Source organism: Carcharodon carcharias, chromosome 15 (genome assembly GCF_017639515.1).
Source record: "Carcharodon carcharias isolate sCarCar2 chromosome 15, sCarCar2.pri, whole genome shotgun sequence".
NCBI classification, from domain to species: domain Eukaryota; kingdom Metazoa; phylum Chordata; class Chondrichthyes; order Lamniformes; family Lamnidae; genus Carcharodon; species Carcharodon carcharias.
Window position 1 is genome coordinate 76093947 of NC_054481.1, and position 21976 is coordinate 76115922.

At 43.6% G+C, this 21976-nt stretch overlaps 1 protein-coding gene across 2 annotated transcripts in view; it reads right to left on the reverse strand.

The window, feature by feature from the left end:
- flr (fleer) overlaps positions 1-21976 on the reverse strand; it is a 270425-nt gene that overhangs the window by 5519 nt on the left and 242930 nt on the right. For both annotated transcript variants that reach the window (XM_041205945.1, XM_041205944.1), the window contains one exon: positions 19462-19591. In XM_041205945.1, the coding sequence (XP_041061879.1) occupies positions 19462-19591 (130 nt within the window). The remainder of the gene's footprint in view (positions 1-19461; positions 19592-21976) is intronic.

Consider the following 21976-nt stretch of genomic DNA (forward strand, 5'->3'; position numbering starts at 1 on the left):
TGATACTGGCCGATCCAGAGTAAGAATAATCAACTGGCACAGAGCGGACTTCATTGGGGCAAGAACGGAGCTGGGCCGGATAGAGTGGAACCAAAGATTGGCGTGAGAAACAGTAGCTGAACAATGGGCTACCTTCAAAGAGGAGATGGTTTGGGCACAGTCAAGGTATGTCCCCTCAAAAGGAAAGGGTAGGACAAACAAATCCAGAGCCTTCTGGATGACAAAGGAGATAGAAATTAAGTTAAAGAAGAAAAAGTGTGCTTACGACAAGTGTCAGGTAGCAAATACAATTGAGAACCAAGCTGAAAACAGAAGGTTCAGAAGGGATGTGGAAAAGCAAATACGAGAAGCAAAGAGGGATTATGAAAAAAGACTGGCAGCTAACATAAAAGGAAATCCCAAAGTATTCTTTAAGCACGTAAATAGTAAAAGGGTGGTAAAAGGAGGAGTAGGGCCATTAGGGACCAAAAAGGAGATTTACACATAGAGGCAAGAGGCATGGCTGAAGTGTTAAATGAATACTTTGCAACTGTCTTTACCTACAAGGCAGATGCTGCCCAGGCCATGGTGACAGAGGAGGAAACTCAGTCACTAGGAGGGTTTAAAATTGATAAGGAGGAGCTATTAGATAAGTTGTCAGTACTTAAAGTTGATAAGGCACCACGGGACTGGATGAGAAACGTCCAAGAATATTGAAGGAGCTGAGAGTGGAAATTGCAGAGGCACTGCAATAATCTTTCAATAAGATAAATGCAAAATACTGCGGATGCTGGAAATCTGAAACAAAAACAGAAAATGCTGGAAAAACTTGGCAGGTCTAACAGCAGCTGTGGAGAGAAAAAAAGAATTAACGTTTCGAGTCCTTATGACTCTTCTTGTCTTTCAATGTTCCCTGGTTTCCAGGGAGGTGCCGGAGGACTGGAGAATTGCAAACATTACGCTCTGGTTCAAAAAAGATTGTAAAGATCTACCCTGCAATTACAGACCAGTCAGTTTAACTTCGGTGGTGGGGAAACTTTTAGAAACAATTACTCGGGATTGAATTGATAGTCACATGGAAAAATGTGGATTGATTCGGAAGAGTCAGCATGCATTTGTTAAAGGAAAATCATGTCTAACTAACTTGCTGGAGTTTTTTGAAGAGTTAACAGAGATGGTTGATGAGGGCAAGGCCATTGATGTGGTGTATATGGACTTCCAAAAGGTGGCCGATACACTGCCACACAACAGACTTATGAGGAAAGTTATATGTCATGGAATAAGAGGGACAGTAGCAACTTGGATAGAAAATTGGCTGAGAGATAGGAAACAGAGGGTAATGGTTAATGGGTATTTTTCGGGCTGGAGGAAGGTTTATAGTGGAGTTCCCCAGGGGTATTGGGATCCTTGCTTTTCCTGATATATAAATGATCTAGGTCTTGGTGTGCAGGGGACAATTTCAAAATTTGCAGATGACACAAAACTTGGGAGAATTGTAAACCGTGAGGAGGACGGTGTAGAACTTCAAAAGGACATTGACACATTGGAGTGAGCAGATAGGTGGCAGATAAAGTTCAATGCGGAGAAGTGTGAGGTGATACACTTTAGTACAAAGAACATGGAGAGACAGTATAAAATAAAGGATACTATTCTAACGGGTGTGCAGGAGCAGAGACACCTGGGTGTATATGTACATAGGTCATTAAAAGGACAGGTAGAGAGAGTTGTTTGTTACTAAGCGTACAGTATTCTAGGCTTCATTAATAGGGGGCATAGAGTACAAGAGCAGGGAGGTAATGATGAAATTATATAAGACACTGATTAGACCTCAGCTGGAGTATTGCATACAGTTCTGGGTGTCACACTGTAGGAAGGATGTGAGCGCACTGGAGAGAGTACAGAGGAGGTTTACGGGGTGAGACACTTCAGTTATGAGGAAAGATTGGGGAAGTTGGGACTGTTTTCCTTGGAGAGGAAAAGGCTGAGAGGAGACTTGATAGAAGTTTTCAAAATCATGAGGGGTCTGGACAGAGTAGTTAGAGAGAAACTGTTCCTGCTCGTAAAAATCAAGAACCAGAGGGCACATTTTTAAAGTGTTTTGCAAAAGAAGCAAATAAAAGGTGAGAGAAAACTTTATCACACAGCAAATAGTTAGGGTTTGGAATGCACTGTCTGGAAGTGTGGTGGAGACAGGTTTAACTGAGGCATTCAGGAGAGCATTGGATGATTATTTAAATAGAAACAATGTGCAGGGTTATGGGTAAAAGGCAGAAGAATGGCACTAAGTTAAAATGCACAGAGAGCTGATGCAGACATGATGGGCTGAATGGCCTCCTTCTACACCGTAACAATTATGTGATTCTGTGAAAAGGTGGAGAGGTGGCTCTGTTAGTTAATGATGGTATTAGCACAATAGAGAAGGATGACCTAAGTTCAGGCAACCAGGATGTAAAAGTGGTTTGGGTCGAGATGAGAAATGATAAAGGCAAGAAAGAAGTCATTTGTGTACACTTGGTGTACAGGCCCCCTAACAGTAACCACATTAGTAGGCTGGATATAAAGGAAGAAATAATGGGAGCTTCTCAGTAAGGTACGGCCATAATCATGGAGGATTCTAACCTACATATAGACCGCAAAAATCAGATAGGCAAAGGTAGCCTAGATGAGGAGTTCATAGAATGTTTTTGGGATAGTTTCTTAGAACAGCATGTTCTGCAGCCAACCGGAGAGCAGGCTATACTAGACCTGGTATTGTGCAACAAGATAGGATTAATTAATGACCTCAGTGTAGATGCCTCTAAGTAGCAGAAATCATAATATGATTGAATTTTACATTCCGTTTGAGAAAGAAGTCTAAGACTAGTATTTTAAACTTAAATAAAGGCAGTTATGAGGCATGAAAGCAGAGCTAGCAAATTGGCAAATTAGATTAAGGGATAGGTCAACACAGATGCAGTGCCAGACATTTAAAGGGATATTTCAGAATACACAAAATTGATACATCCCAATGAGAAAGAAAAATTCCAAGGAGAGGACCTGCAATCTGTGGTTAACGAAAAAAGTTAAAGATAGTATCAAACTTAAAGAAAAAGCATATAATTGTGCAAAGACGGGTTGCAAGTCAGAAGATTGGGCTGAATATTTTAAAAAAAGCAAAGAATGTCTAAAAGATTAATAAGGAGGGAAAAATTAGAATATGAGAGAAAGCTAGCTAGAAATATAAAAACAGATAGTAAGGGCTTCTATAGCTACTTAAAAAAGAAATGAGTTAACAAAGTTAACATTGGTCCTATAGAAAGTACATCTGGGGAATTAATAATGGAAAATAAAGAGATGGCAGATGAATTGAACAGATATATTACTTTGGTCTTCACTATAGAGCATACAAGTAACATCCCAGAAATAGCTGTAAGAGAGGGAGGAACTCAAGAAAATTACAATCACAAGGGAAGTGATATTAAGCAAATTGTTGCTGTTGTGGGCTGACAAGTCCTTGGATTCTGATGGGCTTCAGCCTAGGGTCTTAAAAGAAGTGGCTAGTGAGATAGTTGATGCGTTGGTTTTAATTTTACAAAATTCCCTAGATTTGGGGAAGGTTCCATTAGATTGGAAAATATTAAATATAACTCCTTTATTCAAAAAGGGAGGGAAACAGAAAGCAGGAAACTACAGGCCAGTTAGCCTAACATCTGTCATAGGGAAAATGTTAGAAACTATTATTAAAGATGTTATAGCAGGGCACTTTGATAAATTCAAGGTAATCAGGCAGAATCAACATGGTTTTGTGAGAGGAAAGTCACGTTTAACCAATTTATTGGAGTTCTTTGAAAAAGTAACATGTGCTGTGGATAAAGGGTTACTGGTGGATGGACTGTACTTAGATTTCCAGAAGGCATTTGACAAGATGCCACATCAAAGGTTATTGCGGAAAATAAAAGCTCTTGGTGTAGAGGTGACATATTGGCATGGATAGAAGATTAGCTAGCTAACAGGAAACAGAGGGTAGGAATATATGGGTCATATTCTGGTTGATAGGATGTAACCAGTGGTGTGCCACAGGGATCAGTGCTGGGGCCTCAATAATTTATATAAGTGACTTGGATGAAAGGTTATTAAATTTGCTGATAACACAAAGATAGGTAGGAAAGTAAGTTGTGATGAGAACATAATGAAGCTACAAAGGGACATAGATAGGTTAAGTCAGTATGCAAAGATCTGGCAAATGGAGTATAATGTGGGCAAATGTAAAATTGTCCATTTTGGCAAGAAGAATAAAAAAGAAGCTTATTACCTAAATGGTGAAAGATTGCAGCGTCCTGAGATTTAGACGGATCTGGATATCCTGATGCATGAATCAAAAAGATTAGCATCAGGTACAGCAAGTAGTTAGGAAAGCTAATAGAATTTTATTGAGAGAAAAATTGAATACTTCGGTTATATAGGGCACTGGTGAGACCACATCTGGAGTACTGTGTACATTATTGGTCTCCTTATTTAAGAAAGGATGTAAATGTGTTGGAAACAGTTCAGAGAAGGTTTACTAGACTAATACCTGGAATGGGTGGGTTGTATAACCAGGAAAGGTTGGACAGACTAGGCTCGTATACACTAGAGTTTAGAAGAGTAAGAGGCGACTTAATTGAAACGCATAAGATCCTGAGGAGATCCTGAAGAGATAGTGCAAGTAAAGTCAAGGTATATTCCCACAAAAGGGAAAGGTAGAACAAACACATTCAGAACTCCCTGGGTGATAAAAGAGACAGAGATTAAGATGAAGAAGAAAAAGTGTGCTTACGTCAGGTGGATAATGCAATTGAGAACCAGGCTGAATATAGAAGGTTCAGAGAGGAATTGAAAAAGTGAATAACAGAAGCAAAGACAAGAGTCAGAGAAGAGACTGGTAGCCAACTTAAGGGGAATCCAGAAGTTTTCTATAGGTATATAAATAGTAAAAAGGTGGAGTGGGGCCGATTAGGGACCAAAAAGGAGATTTATACATGGAGGCAGAGGGCCTGGCTGAGGTATTAAATTAATACTTTGCCTCTGTCTTTACCAAGGAAGATGCTAGCCAGGTCATTGTGAAAGAGCAGGTATTTCAGACATTTGAAGGGTTTAGAATTTATAAGAGGTATTGGATAGGCTGTCTGTACCTAAAATTGATAAGGCACCAGGACCGGATGAGATGTATCCAAGGGTACTGAGGGAAGTCAGAATGAAAACTGAAGAGGCCCTGGCCACAATTTTCCAGACTTCCTTCGACTCAGTGATGCTGCCAGAGGGCTGGAGAATTGCAAATGTTGCACTCTGTTCGAAAAAGAGTGTAAGGATAAGCCCAGCAACTACAGGTCAGTCAGTTTAATCTCAACGGTGGGAAGCTTTTAGGAACAATAATTTGGGAAAAAATTAATCATCACTTGTGCAAATGTGTGTTAGGGAAAGTGAGCATGCAATTGTTAAGGGCAAATTATGTTTAACAAATTGCTTGAGCTTCTTGAGTGGAATCATCCCAGCTTTGCACTGTGTGGTAGCGGGCGGGTAGAACGACATTTTACCCGCTGGCCGCGATGGCGGGTTTTCATGCTGTATCGTCCCAAACTCGCCACATTATTCATGCCTTTCCACGAAGAAAACAGTTTCCATGGCAGGTGGACTCTCATTCACCCACCACGCCATCACCTCGCTGCTTCATCACACCAGGCATCACATTTAAAGTCCAGCACGCTCAGTGCATCCAACCCAGGACAGCAGCAAAGGAGAGATGGCCCCAAAAGGCAAGAAGACTGCAGCCCTCGAGCGCCTTTTGAATGCCATGGAATCCCGCTGTGATGTCTTCTAACCCCGGTCTGGCCTCAGGGTGGGCAGCTATATTACGGCTTGGTAGGTGTTGGCAGGGGTGGTCTGTGCCAATGTTGCACAGAAGAGGTTGGCTATTTAATGGAGATAGAGGATGAATGATCTCATCTGTACAGCCAGGGTATGGCAACCATCTCAGCAGTCTAAACTCACACACTCAAGCCCATAACACATTCACTGGCACCTCATTCATTGCCAGCTCAAGGGACATCACCACCCATTCTCACACACATACCCTCATGTTCATCTGGAGACTGCATCCTCGATCCTCACCATCTTGAAGCCACTTGCACAGATCAACACGTACTCCTCCCACAACCGCCCCTCCCCACCCCCCCCACCCCACCCAAACACCCTGGGTTACCCTCCTTCCCCAGTACAGTCCTTGTCCTGCAGCATCTCCCCTTGCCTGAGGCCACTTCTCTCCCTTTCCCAAGCAAGACCTTGTCCTGCAGCCATTGAAAAGCCACCCACATATGGCTGATATAGTAGTTAGAGACCTACCCATGAGCCCCCATAAAAGTGATGTGGTGCTGTCTGTGAAGCCTGGCGCTGATGACTGAGAGTGCTGACTGAAGGTGGGCACAAACCTTGCAGCTCGCCAAGTGCATGTCACTTATGTGCTGTTCTGAAACATGTCAGTGTGTTTTCCTGCTGACGTGGTGGATGAACCAGTGTGTGGGTCGGTGGGGGGGGGGGGGGGGGGGGGTGGATGGGTGGTGGGAGTTCCAGCACGCTGGCCTTTGATAAGCTGATATATTACAGGATGGTGCCATCGACGGGCTGAGCAGATGATTGCAAACTGGTATCACACCATCGTTAAACTAATTGTGCCATATTGTTCTCTCCTGCCACCAAACACGCCTGAAGCTGGCGGGTACAGAAAATCCTAGCCTTTGATCAGAGAGGGCTGATGAGGTGTACAAGGACTTTCAAAGGAACTTTACACAGTGGAATAAAAGGGACAGTAACAAGGATATTGACTGAGTGACAGAAATCTAATGGACAACAGTTGCTTTTTGGACTGGGAGAAGGTTTACAGAGGACCTTCCCAGGGATCGGTGTTTGGATCCCTGCTCTTCCTGATATATATTAACAACCTAGCCTTTGGTTTACAGGACACAGTTTCAAAATTTGTGGATGATACAAAAAGTTTTTTGAACAGTGAGGGGGATAGTGCAGAATTCAAAAAGATATAGACAGGTTGGTGGAATGGGCAGACAAGTGGCAGATGAAATTGAATGCAGAGAATTGTGAAGTGATTCATTTTGGTAGTGTCAAGAATATGTAATTATGATAATATAGATTTTAAGGAAAGCTTTTTTAAAGGCACATTTCCGTCCTCAAACCTTTACATTGGGCAGGGTTTTTAGTGCTGGCGGGCCAAGTAATGACCAGCCAGTGTGAAATACTTGCTGGAAGGCTCAGCACTGCCGGGGTGAGGGTGGGAGGAGAGCAAGCGCTGAAGTCGGCTCAGGCGTGGGCTTGAAGACAGAGAGCTGCCTCAGGGAGCTGAAGCATTTAAATACAATAAAAACAGGTTCTATAATCTGGAAAAAAATGTCCATGCATCAGAATCAGTCGCCTGATGATATACATGATGAAAATTCTGTCCATACTTTTTTATTTTTTTTATTTAATAATGGAAACCTCAACCCGCCCATGAATGAGAGTTCCTGAAAAATGCAAAAGCCACCTGGCCTCTATGCCTGCCCGTCAACCATAACATTGAATGGGCAACGAAAAATCTCTGTTAATTACAACTATATTGGCCTTAATAGGCCTGTTAATTGTTGGCGGGCAGCTTCTGACTCTTGTGCGGGCCCACCAACCAAAATATTGCATGCTATTTCATGCTTGAGTGGGTTGGGCACACACCTGCACGCCGAGTGAAAAATTATGCCCGTTGAGTTTGAAAGCCTTTTTCAAAGTGGAAGTATGGACAGTAACAAGGCAACTTCAGGAGTAGGTTTTTCTGGTTGGTGAGCCGGGGTAGGGTCCACTCGCCGACGCATAAAATGATGACGTTGTGCGTGCGTTCCAACATCATCGTGTGTCATTTAGGTTTTCAGTTTGCCAAACTGTCAATGGCCTATTAAGGCCATTAAAAAAACTAATTAACGTGATTGATGGACCTGCCCGTCCAACCTTAAGGTAGGCGGGCAGGCCGGGAGCCCAGGTGGGTCTCGGAAAAAGCATGAAACCTCATCCACGAGCGGGATGAGGTTTCATGAGGGTTTTTAAATTTTTATCAAATGTTTAAGTAAAAGTTATGCACATGTCCCAATTGATGTGACAGTGTCACATGAGAAGGCATGGCAGGGAAATTTTTTTATTAACTTCATTTTATCTTTTGGGTGGGAGCTGATCTCCCTGAGGCAGCACTTTGTCTCAGGGAGATGAGTGTGCTTTTTCGCATGCACATGCTAAAGAGCGCACACCCGGCTGAGGGAATTCCCCCCACGACTGCACAGGGAGCGCTTAGCGTTTCCTGGCGGACGTCATGCTGAGTGGACCTTAATTGGCCTGCCCACGTAAAGTGGCGGTGCGCCCCTGATTGGGGGCGCTGATCGGAGCCCTGTTCCCTATGCCCCCCCCCCCCCCCCCCCCCCCCCCCCCCCCCCCCCCCCCCCCCCCCCCCCCCCCGCCAAAACCCCCCAACGGGGGAAAATGTTGCCCCAGGTGTTTATTCAAGCCTTGTTAGACTCATCTCCAAGCGTCATTAAAAATGTCCATTGATGTCTAAAAGGTGCAAAAGATCCTTTTTCTTCTGCGAGAACAGGAGACAGGAAGGATTTCTTTAAAAGATTGCAATTTAATTGACTTCTTAGCTTTGTGGAACAATGATTCACCTAAATTAACATAGTAGCTATTTTGTGTTTTTGAATTATAAAAAGGGCTGCAAGAAGCTATTTTGTGTGTGACAGTTTTGAGAGACATGACCAGCTAAAACATTTAAGAGAGTTGGACAATACTCCAAGTAGATGCCATGCCACCTGTTTCCTGCGGAAGAATCTATGCAGAGAAACACTTTTGACCACAAGTCCACCAGACAGTGGTCGGCTTGTAATGTCCTAGAACCCCTGGCAGGAAAAGGAGATGTTGGACCCTGTCGAAAGTCAAAGTCATTTGGCAGAATGTCTTATCGCCAGCTTGGCTGGTGCTGAGAAAGGCCCTTCTAGTTAGAACCTTCCTACGCGCCAGGAGTGTCATCTACTCCACATGCTGCCCTCAGGGTGGCTGTGGTGGGGAAGAGACTGTTGTTCACCTCCATGTGGGATGAGTCTTTGTAAAGGAGGTCTGGAGAGAGATGCAGGGGTTTTTGTCGAGGTTCATCCTGAACAGTTGCATGCTCTACGGGCTGTTCCCAGGGGCACACACCAAGACGAGCATCAACTGCAGCTGGAGGATCATCAACTCGTTGAAAGACACTCTTTGGTCTGCCCAAAACTTGTTGGTCTTCTCGTGCAAAGAGTTGTCCCCAACCGAGTGTTGCAGACTGGCACATTCCAAGGTTCAGGACTACGTGCTGAGGGACGCACTAAAGCTTGGGGCAGCCGCAGCAAAGGCGCAATGGGGAAAGGTCGCTGTCTAAGACCTTTCTGCCATAGTGCACCGAGGGACTAGGAATTGTATAGACCCCTTGGGCTGTATGACTTAGAAGGGATGTATGCAGTGAAAACTACGTGTCACAATTGCATTGAAGCACCCCAGAGTGCAACATTAACTATGTATATAACTTGAATACCATTGCTCTGTCTGACTGTAATGACCATGTTGAAATGTCTGTAATGTTCACTGATTGTATTGAAGCACCTCACGATCTATGCGGGAAACTTGAATCTGATTGCACTTTTTGTGATAGCCATTTTGAAACGTTTTGTAATGTTCTTTCAGGTATTTTAGAAACAAAGTATATTTTTACAAAAAAAGAGAGAGCTGGAGTTCCCTGCCACTTGGAGAGGAAGGTGCCCAGAAGAAAAACATCACGGTTTTGTTAAAAAAGGAAACCAAGCAACCTTCAAGTGTTGTACTAGTGGAACCTGTAAAGCAAAGGAACCTTCACTCGCTCCCTAAAGCTGCTGACCTGCTGAGTCCACTTGTACAGCCAACCTCCAGACAGTCGACTATAGAAACCATCACAGCTGTTGAATATGACTTCAAGTTTCAAACCCTTCACTTTGGAAAATAGGAATTCAAAGTAATGGGCCCACAATGTTATTTTAGAGACTGATTTGAAATCTCACTTTTAAGTGTTTTTTTCCTTTATTTGCATAATAATCTTTGTATTTTCATTTTTTGTTAATAACTTTATCTCTCTTACCTATGTAACTTCCAGTAGTAGTCTTTGTAATAAACTAACCTTTATCTTGTTTAAGATTAATTGGATCACTCAAATTAAAAGGGAGCTACACACACACATTCTTAGCTCACAGACCACTTTAAGGAAACACCTTTTACGTAGTCGTGACAATAGGAAGAATGCAGACACAATATAAAATAAAGAGTACGATTCTGAAGGGGATGCAGGGCAGATTGAGAGAGTGGTTAATAAAACATAAGGCATTCTGGGTTTTATTAATAGGGGCAAAGAATACAAAAGCAAAGAAGTTATGTTAAACTTATATAAAACACTGCTTTGGCGTCAACTGGAGTATCGCGTTCAGTTCTGAGCACCACACTTTAGGAAGGATGTGCAGAAAAGATTCATGAGAATGGTTCCAGGGATGAAGAACTTCAGTTACGTAGATTGTGGAAAAGTTAGGGCAACCCTTGGAGAAGGTTGAAAAGAGATTTGATAGAGGTATTCAAAATCACGAGGAGTTGGACTGAGTAGATAGAGAGAAACTGTTCCCATTGGCGGAAGGATTGAGAACAAAATAGCACAGAGTTAAGGTAATTGGTAAAAGGAATACTGGCGGCATGAGGAAAAACGTTTTCGTTCAACGAGTGCAAAACAAGTTGCAAAATAATGTTTTGGATTGGGGGAGAGCAGATTTTAGTAAAATAAGGCACGATCTGGCCAAGGTAGACTTGGAACAGCTACTTGTGGGGAAATCTACAGAAGATCAGTGGGCGGTGTTCAAAAAGGAAATGGGAAGGGTACAGGCTCAACATGTTCCCTCTAGGGTAATAGGAAGGAGTAACAAGTCCAGAGAACCATGGATGACCAGAGATATTCAGGATATGATGAGAAGGAAAAGAGAGGCTTTTAATAGGTACAAGGGGAGCAAATCAGCGGAGGCATTAATGGAGTACAGAAAGTGCAGGGTGGAGCTTAAGAAAGCAATTCGGAGAGCAAAGCAAACTGTTCCCATTGGCGGAAGGATTGAGAACAAAATAGCACAGATTTAAGGTAATTGGTAAAATGAATATTGGCAGCATGAGGAAAAACGTTTTCATTCAACGAGTGCAAAACAAGTTTTGGGGATATGAGAAAATTCTGGCTGGTAAAAGTAGGGAAAATCCCAAGATCTTCTATAAGTATATCAATGGGAAGAGGATAACCAGGGAAAGAGTAGGGCCCATTAGGGACCAAGGGGACAATCTATGGGTGGAGCCAGAGGACATCGGTAGAGTGTTGAATGAATACTTCACATCCGTCTTCACCCAAGAGAATGAGGATGAAGGTATGGAACTCAGGGAGAGAGACTGCGAGGTTCTTGAGCAAATTGATACAGAGAGTGACAAGGTATTAGAGATGTTGGCAGGCTTAAAAGTGGACAAATCTCCAGGTCCAGATAATTTGTATCCTAGACTGCTGAGGGAGGTAAGGGAGGAGATCGCAGGGACTCTGACCCAAATTTTTAATTCCTCTCTGGCCCAGGAGAAGTGCCAGAGGACTGGAGAACAGCTAATGTGGTTCCGCTATTTAAGAAAGATTGTAGAGATAAGCCAGGGGCCAGGGGACTACAGACCAGTGAGTCTCATGTCAATGGTAGGGAAACTATTGGAGAAAATTCTGAAGGAGGGAATCTATCTCCACTTAGAGAGGCAAGGTTTGGTCAGGGATGGTCAGCACGGCTTTGTCAGAGGGTGGTCATACCTAACAAATTTGATTGAATTTTTTGAGGGGGTGACCAGGTGTGTAGATGAGGGTAGTGCAGTTGATGTAGTTTATATGGATTTTAGCAAAGCCTTTGACAAGGTCCCACATGGGAGACTTATAAAGAAGACAAATGCACATGGGATACAGGGTAATTTGATAAGGTGGATTCAAAATTGGCTTAGTTGTAGGAGACAGAGGGTGATGACAGAAGGATACTTTGGTGACTGGAAGCCAGTGTCCAGTGTACTGGGTCCCCTATTATTCGCCATTTATATAAACGACATAGATGACTATTTGGGGGGTAGGATTAGTAAGTTTGCGGATGACACAAAGATTGGCCGGGTGGTTAACAGTGAGGTTGAGTGTCTTGGGCTACAGGAAGGTATAGACGAGATGGTCAAAGGGGCAGATAAGTGGCAGATGAAATTTAACCCTGAATAGTGTGAGGTGATATACTTTGGAAGGAGTAATTTGACAAGGAAATATTCAATGAACGGCATGGCACTAGGAAGTTCTGAGGAACAAAGGGACCTTGACATGTGTGTCCATAGATCTCTGAAGGCGGAGGGGCATGTTAGTGGGGTGGTGAAAAAGGCATATGAGACACTTGCCTTTATCAATCGAGGCACAGATTACAAAAGTAGGGAGGTCATGTTGGAGTTGTATAGAACCTTGGTGAGGCCACAGCTGAGAACTGTGTGCAGTTCTGGTCGCCACATCATAGGAAGGATGTGATTGCACTGGTGTAGAGGAGATTCACCAGGATGTTGCCTGGGATGAAACATTTAAGTTATGAAGAGAGGTTGGGTAGACTTGTGTTGTTTTCGTTGGAGCAGAGAAGACTGAGGAGTGACCTTATCGAGGTGTATAAGATTATGAGGGGCACGGACAGGGTGGTTAGGGAGCAGTTTTCCCCTTAGCTGAAGGGTCAGTCATGAGGGGACACAAATTCAAGGTGAGGGGCAGGAGGTTTAGGGGGATGTGAGGAAAAACTTGTTTACCCAGAGGGTGGTGACGGTCTGGAATGCACTGCCTCAGAAGGTGGTGGAGGCGGGTTGCCTCACATCCTTTGAAAAGTACCTGGATGAGCACTTGGCACGTCATGACATTCAAAGATACGGGCCAAGTGTTGGTAAATGGGATTAGGTAGGTGGGTCAAGTGTTCCTCACGTGTTGGTGCAGACTCAATGGGCCGAAGGGCCTCTTCTGCACTATGTGATTCTGTGAGTGGTTTGGATCTGCAGTGGACTGGCTGAGAGTGTGGTGGAGGCAGGTTCAATCAAGGCACTCAAGAGAGGCTTGGATTATTATCTGTAAAAGGAGCATGGGCAGGGCTATGTGGAGAAGGTGGGAGAGTGGCTTGAGGTGAATTGCTTCTTCAGAGACACAATGGGCTGAATGGCTTTCTCCTGTGCTGTAACGTTCTACGATTCTACTTCTTTGACCACATTTATGGCCATTTGCCCTAATATCGCCTCTTGTGGTTCAGTGCCAAATTTTGCTTATAACATTCCTGTGAAATGGTTTGCGACATCTTATGACATTAAAGGAGCTATATAAATACAAGTTAGTGTTGTTATATAGGGAGTTGTGATCAGGGCCCCTGATAGTAGCCAAAAAGAAGTAGAATGTGTTAATGCAGAGATTTGACAAGCATGGAGCAAACACAGAACAGTTTTAATGGGTATTTTAACTTCCTTACACATTGGGATAAACAAACTAGCTTATGTGAGAAAGGTAGGAAATTTTTGATGGGTAAAACCCATCACATTTCTACCTTCCTTCAGTTCTTCTAGAAGAGTCATATTCAACTCAAAACGTTAGCTCTGCTTCTGTCTCTACAGGTGCGATCAGACCTGCTGAGTATTTCCAGCAATTTCTGTTTTTATTACAGCAAACTACGAGACGGTTATGTGTAACACTATGCTCTAGATCCAACAAGGGAGCAGGCCATGTTAGATTAAATAATAAGTAATGAGCCAGATTTAGTCAACAGTCTAACTGTGTGAGAACATTTATCTAATAGTGATCATAATGTGATCAAGTTCAACATAATGTTTGAAAGGGAGAAACAGAAAAGTTACTAAAGGCTAGATTTTTGTGTCCTCCTGGAATTGGGAATCTCCAAAATTTTGTCTCTTCACAGAAAATTCCAATTTCCTATATGAATGGGCCCGTGCAATCTTCCCATAGGCAGGAAGAGGTTCAGGTTAGGTTCTGGGTCCCGACCCTACACGCAGATCCTCTGATGTCAGTGTCAATATTGACAGTCCTAGGGGAAATTGCACCCCCCCACCCCCCCAAGTATTTTCATTGGGTTGGATGGGTTTTGGAAGGCTTTGAAAACTTGCTTTGTTTGAGTGTCTGTGACCTTTGAGGGAAGCCTGCTGAAGAGTCAGGAACATTTAACAGGTAAGTATTAAATGTTTTGACAACTCCAAATGTCATTTTTAGATAAGCCACAGACACATTTTAACTGCAGTGATTGATTATTGGACTCTTTCCTGCAAAGATAAGTTGACCAAACTTAGAAAAAAATCCTGTCACCTGCTTTACTCCTTTGATCGACAAGGCATTTGCTTTGAAATAGAAAAAGAATGCATCATCTGGTGTTATGACACGGCAGATGATGTGTGCCAGGCGGATCAAATCCATGAGGGAAACTTGATCGCGCTATCACAACAGTTTTGCAATTTGTATTTGTTTCGAGATGCGTACACTGAATTCAGAAGTAATAAGGCTTTTAGAGATCTTTTAAAAAACTAAATTACAATATTTATTAACAAAAGAGAAGATTTCAAGCACATACATAGAACTACAAATTATTACTATCACAACTCCTAAAGTACCTAATTAACCTGACTCCCAATTACACCCCCTTTAAGGTAATGGTCCAAAAATAGATTTTTAGGTTTTAAACAGATCCAGCAAATTAACACAATACCCTAGACAGTGGAATTCCAAATAACCTTTTCCAGCTTCAGTTTCTGTAGACAGCAGGCTTATGCACAAATGTTGGAGGTTTCATTAAGGCTATTTCACACACTTCTGTTAGACCTTACAATGCCTTCTCCTGACACATAGCCTCATTCTCCTTTAAATATGTTTCTCTCTTTTTAATATGTAAATTCCATTGTTTCCATATGTTTTTGGAACTTTACCTTTCTCATAATATAAATCTTTTCATGTTGCCAGTGTTCTCATTAACTTCTCTGAAATTAAAACCTCCCTTCATCTATCTAAAAATGCAAATTCCCTTCACACCTTACAGGCAAAGATCCCAACCATGTTTAGCTAGTTAGCATTTCAAAGACACCTCTATACCTTATTTCTTTTGATAACTTCAACATACAGTCTGCTTGGCTACAAAATGTAATTAAATCACACCCAGGCAGAAAAAAAACCCCATAAACCTACTTTACAATAAACCAGAAAAATATTATGAAAATTATTATGCTTTCATGACAATGGTCCTCCAGTTTCAATAGGCTCCAATTGTCTGGGGTAGCAAGGGTTTGTTTTGATAGCTGAGCTCATAATGAATATCTGTGTTAAGGTGTGGCCGTCCCCCCCATGGATCTCAGGGGTGTTAGAGTCTGAGTGCCAACTGTCAATAACGCCGGCTGGCCAAGGGGGTGAGCCCTGGCTGCTTGGACTGAGTGCTTTGTGGCTCGAAGATGTGCCCTGAAAGGTGTTCCTCAGCTGGGGTTGGCCAGGCTGCAATAGCACTGCAGGTGGAGAGTGGATTAATCAATGCTTCTCTGTCCTTTCAGGAGAAGATGAGCCATAACCAAGCAGAGAGGTTACATACAGACGGAGGCCCACCCAACCTGCAGCTGCTCTCCTGGTTTGAGCAAGATGCCCTGGAGCTGGAGAGCCTGCACAGTCCCTGTGCAACCGGGCGTGGAGAGGTGCGGGTGCCAGATGAAGGTAAGAGTGCAGTGCACAGAGGTGAGTGTTTTGGATTGTGCAACCATTCTAATGATGTGAGCCTTGAGTGTGGAGTCCCCACTGATCGTTGGAAGATGATGGCACCATGATGCAGATCTCCACTGTGGTGACTTTAACTAATGACAGGCCATTCTTCTCCCTTTTAGATTCGCCAGCAGACGTCCCATCTGCAGACCTCAAACGGCCCCTGACACCAGAGGTCCACCGGGCATCACTGTCACTTACGTCACACCCGCTCTCTGAAGCAGGCACCAGCACAGACACCAGCATCTCGGTGGGCATTAGATCAGCAGCTAGAATCTTGGTGCACATTGGTGAGGACACTTCACAGTCGCTTGAGGTGCAGGTGGAGGCAGAGTGTGCCCAGGGCACCGGCAGTTGGAGGACTGCTGGAGACCAGGATGATGCTCAGTCAAAGGCTGATAATGAGCCTCCAGAGACATCCATTAGGCGGCAGGCGTTGGATGTCCAGCAAGATGTACGGGAGGATCTGGCGGAGATCCATGAGGGACAGCGTGCCATGGTCTCTGTGATGGAGGAGTCCATGTGGAGCATCAGCACTGTGTTGACCATCAGGGCCGAGCACACTGACATTGAGACAGTGGCAACTTTCATGGAGAGGCAGCTCCAGGGACAGAATGAGGGGTTCCTGGGGTTGCGCTCAGACCTGCAAGCCCTTACACAGGCACTGACCTCAGGTGGTAGTGTCAATGTGGGAGATGGATCCCAGCTAGGTGCCTGTCCATCAATGGTAAGCAGGGAGGTCCACAGTGACCTCATGTTGGCGCACGAGATGCCTGTCATCTCTGCTGACTCCCCTCAGGGCGTTCTGGATGATGGCAGCAGCTTCTCTGTCAGTAACCATGGCATCTGATAAGGCTGAGGTGACTGGGGAGATGCCAACAGTGGCACTGGCCGCTCCCTCCCAGGCAGGTCCATCAAGGTCATCAAGGCCAACAGGACAGCAGAATCAGCAGGCTGCCTCCAATGCCGGTGCCAGCAAGGGGGGAGCACCTAGACGTAGCACCCACAAACATAAGTTAAAGGCACCATGAGCACAAGAGGGACAAGTCACGGGTGATTTTATGTTCAGTTATGTTTAATGTATACTGGTCTGGGACTTAAGACCAGGGAAGTTGATGTAACTTGTCTGAACTTGTCAAAATGATATAAATTTTATTTTTGTCGTCATGGCCTGAGTATGCATCATGTTTTTATTTTATTGGTGCAGGGTACACAAGTATGCAATGCTGGACGTGAGTGGCTCTGAATTTTATTGCACAGGCACTGAGTGTTCTTTGTGTTCAAATGTCCTTTCAGACATCCGGGATGGAGGTGGCAGCCCTGGCCTGTGGTTGAAGCTGATCCTAGCTGAAGGAGCGCTGGATCAAGTCGTCCCTTGTTCCCTGCCTCCCTGGAGGTTACCGCGGTCTGGCTCCACGCCCTCAGCACTCTCCTCACCGTGCTCATCTGCGGACTCACTACCAGATTCATCATCTGTTGCCTGTTCGGCTGTGTCAAGACCCTCTTTCCTCAGTGGGTCCCTCCTTGCCAGTGACAGATTGTGGAGAGCCTAGCATGCAACCACGATCAGTGACACCCCTCTCTGGGGTGTATTGAACAGTCCAGCCATCGGAAGCACATCTTGAGAAGACCTATGGTCCTCTCTATCATCGCCCTTGTGGAGCCATGACTCGTATTGTCACGCTTCTCTGTCTCTGTTCTTGGGTGGCAGAGGGGCATCATGAGCCACCTCTTCAAAGGATAGCCCTTGTCACCCAGCAGCCATCCATTTATTCGGGCTGGAGCACCGAACAGCCTCGGCACCTGGGACTGTCTCAGGATGTAAGCGTCATGGGAGCTGCCTGGGTACCTTGCACAGACTTGCAGAATCTGCATCCTGAGGTCACACACTATCTGCATGTTCATGGAGTAGAAACTCTCCCTGTTGACGAAGGCACCTGGCTGACCTGCTGGTACCTTGACGGCCACATGTGGGCAGTCGACGGCACCCTGGACCCGGGGGAACCCAGAAATCGCTGCAAAGTCTCTGGCTCACTCAGCCTGGCTGAGTTGGTATTGTAAAGAATAAAGGTCAGGATCTGCCTGAACAGAGCTTCTGTCACCAGCTTGAGGCAACTGTGGCCAGCTAATTGGGAGACTCCACATAGATCCCCCACTGAGCCCTGGAAAGAGCTGGTGGCATAGAAGTTGAGGGCCACTGTGACCTTCAGAGTCACTGGCAGGGGGTGTTCACACACACTGTCGGAGCTGATCTCAGGTCCAGCATCTGGCAAATGGAGGTCACTGTCTCCCTTGAGAGGCATATTGAGGTAGCTGCATCACCGCCTGTAAACCCTGGCGGCAGGATAGTGGCACCTTCTGTGGCCCCTTCTGCCTTGGGCTTCCTGCTGGCTCTGCCTCTCCTCCAACAGGTCCATGCCCTGGAAGCTGCATTGGGACACCTGGCCTCCTCTCCCTTCTGCCCCTCTCTTCCTCCTCAGAGGAGGTGCTTCCAGCAGAGATCACAATCCCCATTACCAGGATTAAGGGAAGGCTGTCTGATACCTGGAAGGGTCCACACGGTCTGAATCCTCTGGGGGCCTGGTAGATACCAAAGAGTCCTGACATGAGGCCTGGAAATGCTAAGAACGAAGCCCCGAACAGAGGTGAAGCTGCCGTACCAATAAGCAACCAGCAGCAAACTATCTATCAAACTTCTCACTATTCACACTGGCAATGCTGCTGACCCTTTTTATCCTGCCTGTGAATGAGGTTTGTGAAAAGGTCGGCTGGCTGCCTGCCTGCTTTGTCCACGTGATGAGCAGAAAATCGCACAGACAAGGAAAAATCACAGACAATTGGATTGTTAAGGGCCTTAAGTTAATTAATGGTGGGTGCTGCTCTGGCACCCATACACGTCCACCGAACGATATATTGTGCGAGTGCGTGATGATGTCAGGACACTCACTCAACGCCATCTTGCACTATTTTACTCTCGTTAGGGTTAGGCCCACGCCCACTCGCGGGATGAAAAATTCAGCCCTTGGTTTCATGGTCACCATTAATGATGGTAGAATTTTATTCCAGCTTAATTTAATTAGCTGAATTTAAATTTTCCACTTGCCACGGCAGAATTTGAGCTCATGTCTCCAAATCATTAATCCAGGCCTCTGGATTACCAGTCCAGTAACATAGCTACTATGCTATTGTATCTGCCATGATCTCACTGAATGGATCGAGGGGCTGATAGCCTACTCCTGTTCCTATCTGTTTTGCAGTGATACATTAGTGTCACATATAATGATAATCAGTTATATAAAGCTTTTTTGGGGGATATTTCTAAAAATTATACTAGTTTATAAAGAGTTTCTTGAGGAACCAGCTTTTTAGCTTTGTTCAGGATGCATAACAAAGCTTTCTAGACAAATTTAATTCAGATATGGCTGCTATTTTGTGAACATTGTTGCCAAAATAGGATCCAATTACCCCACAATTGCATCTCATTTAACTAAACAAAAAGACCCTTCAGGTTGTAAGTTTACTTCCATTCTAGCCACTGGAACATCTCTGATCAAAAGTGATTACAATGTGGTTCAATAATTTGAGTGATATTGAATAATACTTACTTTCACAATGTTCTAAGAACTGAATACATTCCTGGATAACAGCGTCCCTCAGCATAATCATGTGTTTTGCCATATTTTCCAGTAAAGATAAGAAGCACCGTTTTGCATAATACCAGGTATCTGTTCCAAGCTGTAAAGAAAAGAGAGTTTTAAAAGCATGAAACTTGACCAACATTTTGTGCTGAATCAGCTGGGGTTGCTAATGATGTCCATCCAATGCATTTCATGAACATTTGTTGAAGGTGTGTAACACTGCTACACAATCTTTTGCTGGAAATGACTTTCACTTATCGTTTCTAAAATATAATACATTCGGATCCAATTGTCTATTTTAAAATGTCAAGATAACGTATGCATGAATTTCTTTCATAGAAATAGTACCCATTGAAAGATGTCTGTTATTTTGTAAATCAAAAATTTCCAATCATCCACGAACACTTTGGGTGAAGCACCTCAGTGAGTATTCAATGTAGGGTCTTTTGCCACTTTGACTTAAAGGAATCTTCAAACCAACTAAGTTACTTTGTGAAAAACATTATTTTGTTTTTCACTAGGGACATCTACAATCTACTGGTCCACATATTTTATATATGTGTCTGGCCATCACCAAGTATACAGTCAAACAGTCAAAATACAGGGCTGGATTTTTAACTCACTGGGGGCGCGCCCACCTGCTCAGCTAAAAAATCTGCCCTCAGAGTAAATAAACCAAGAAAAAAAACTTCCAGGTATTACACTGTAACTGCATTGTACTTTTAATATCAAAGGATGCACATTGAAATACAGTATGGAGAAAATTCACTTTAAAGTTGAAGGGATTAGTTTCATTTACATAAATCCTAATATTTCCATTATTGAAGTATTTGCACAGTACTTGATGGTCAAACTGACCATGGGTTGCCAGTAAAAAACAGTTTTGGTTTTCCTTTATATCCACTCTTGATGTAAAATCGTACACACTACCTCCCCAGCTAACTCTAATCCAATGACCTGAAACTTCCTTCAAAGGAAATTATTTCATCCCCTTCCTAAATAATTGTGCTAGTTCAATTTCAAGGAAAGTGATATTTTAAGAAATGTGAATTTGGCTTGTGGTCTAAATTATACAACACTGGAAGACCAGAATATGAAATTCATTTAACTACCCATGAAATGATTGAAACAATGTTAATTTCATGAGTAATATTGAAAGAGTTGCAATAATTATACTTACTGACAACAGTCAGTGCACTATTTGATTTATTTCAATTCAGTTTAATACTTCATTGTAGCTCTGATTGGAATATTGCTTTGCATTGAATATATTTCACATGGACATCAGACAACAAGTCTACACCATTTTTTACACATGCATGTTAAGAAATACAGTGCTTTCCTAATGTTTAATGTTAATATAGTTCAGCACGCAATTGGAACAGATTTTCCTGGAAAAATAACAGTGTTAACGTACAAATAAGGACATAAGAACATAAGAACTCTAGGAGCAGGAGTAGGCAATTCAACTCCTTGAGCCTGCCCCGCAATTCAATACGATCATGGCTGATCTCATTTTGGCCTCAACACCAATTTCCCGCCCTCTCCCCATAACCTTTCAATCTGTCTATCTCCTCCTTAAATTTATCCAGCGTCCTGGCATCCACTCTGAGATAGTGAGTTCCACAGATTCATGACCCTTTGAGAAAAGTATTTCCTCCTCATCTCTGATTTAAATTAGACAGGAGATTCAGGGATGAAGAAAAAGGGAGTGAGGCGTGTATCCCCAGAACCTGCTGGTTAATTTAGACAACTCCGCTGTTCACCTTGTGCAAATGGCACTTCATTCTTCACCTCCCTGTTATTTTAAGAACTTGCTGGATTTACACATTAATTACACTTTAAGCTTACTGCAGAAAGTTATTTAGTAACATAAATGCTCCTTTAACAATATGAAAGTTGTTAATGTAATGTCCATCACTCTCTGGCACAGAAAGAGAACAATTTAAACTGTTGAGCAACAATCCTGGGGTTCACTGAGAAATCCTAAAAATGTTAATTTTTTACTTTTTTTCTGATTTTTCTTTTGGTTACATGGAAATGCAGTAACATTCAGATTTCATGGTCTACAGAACTGGAAGTGGGCTTCTTGCTAAAGTCAAGTACTTTGTTCGTTTTGACAATTACAATAAACCAGCTTTCAGGTCTCTCATTTTTGACTAGTCAATTTTTGTATCAATGATTGATACGGAATGGAGCAGTATGGGATTTCCAGGTGGTTCAAACAAATGGATACAACTGGGGCTTAATATTCACCTCAGCGTGCAGGTATGCGCCCAACATGCATGAGCGTGAAAAAGTACGTGATGACGTTGGGTGAGCATCCTGATGTCATCACGCACTCGCGCGATATTTCGGTGGGCGGGCAAGCACAGGAGTTGGCAATGCACCCGCTGAAAATTAAGTGGGCTGTTAAGCCCATTAATCAATTAATTAGACTGAATTTTTCACTGCCCGCCCATCCATTCAGTTGGCGGGCGGG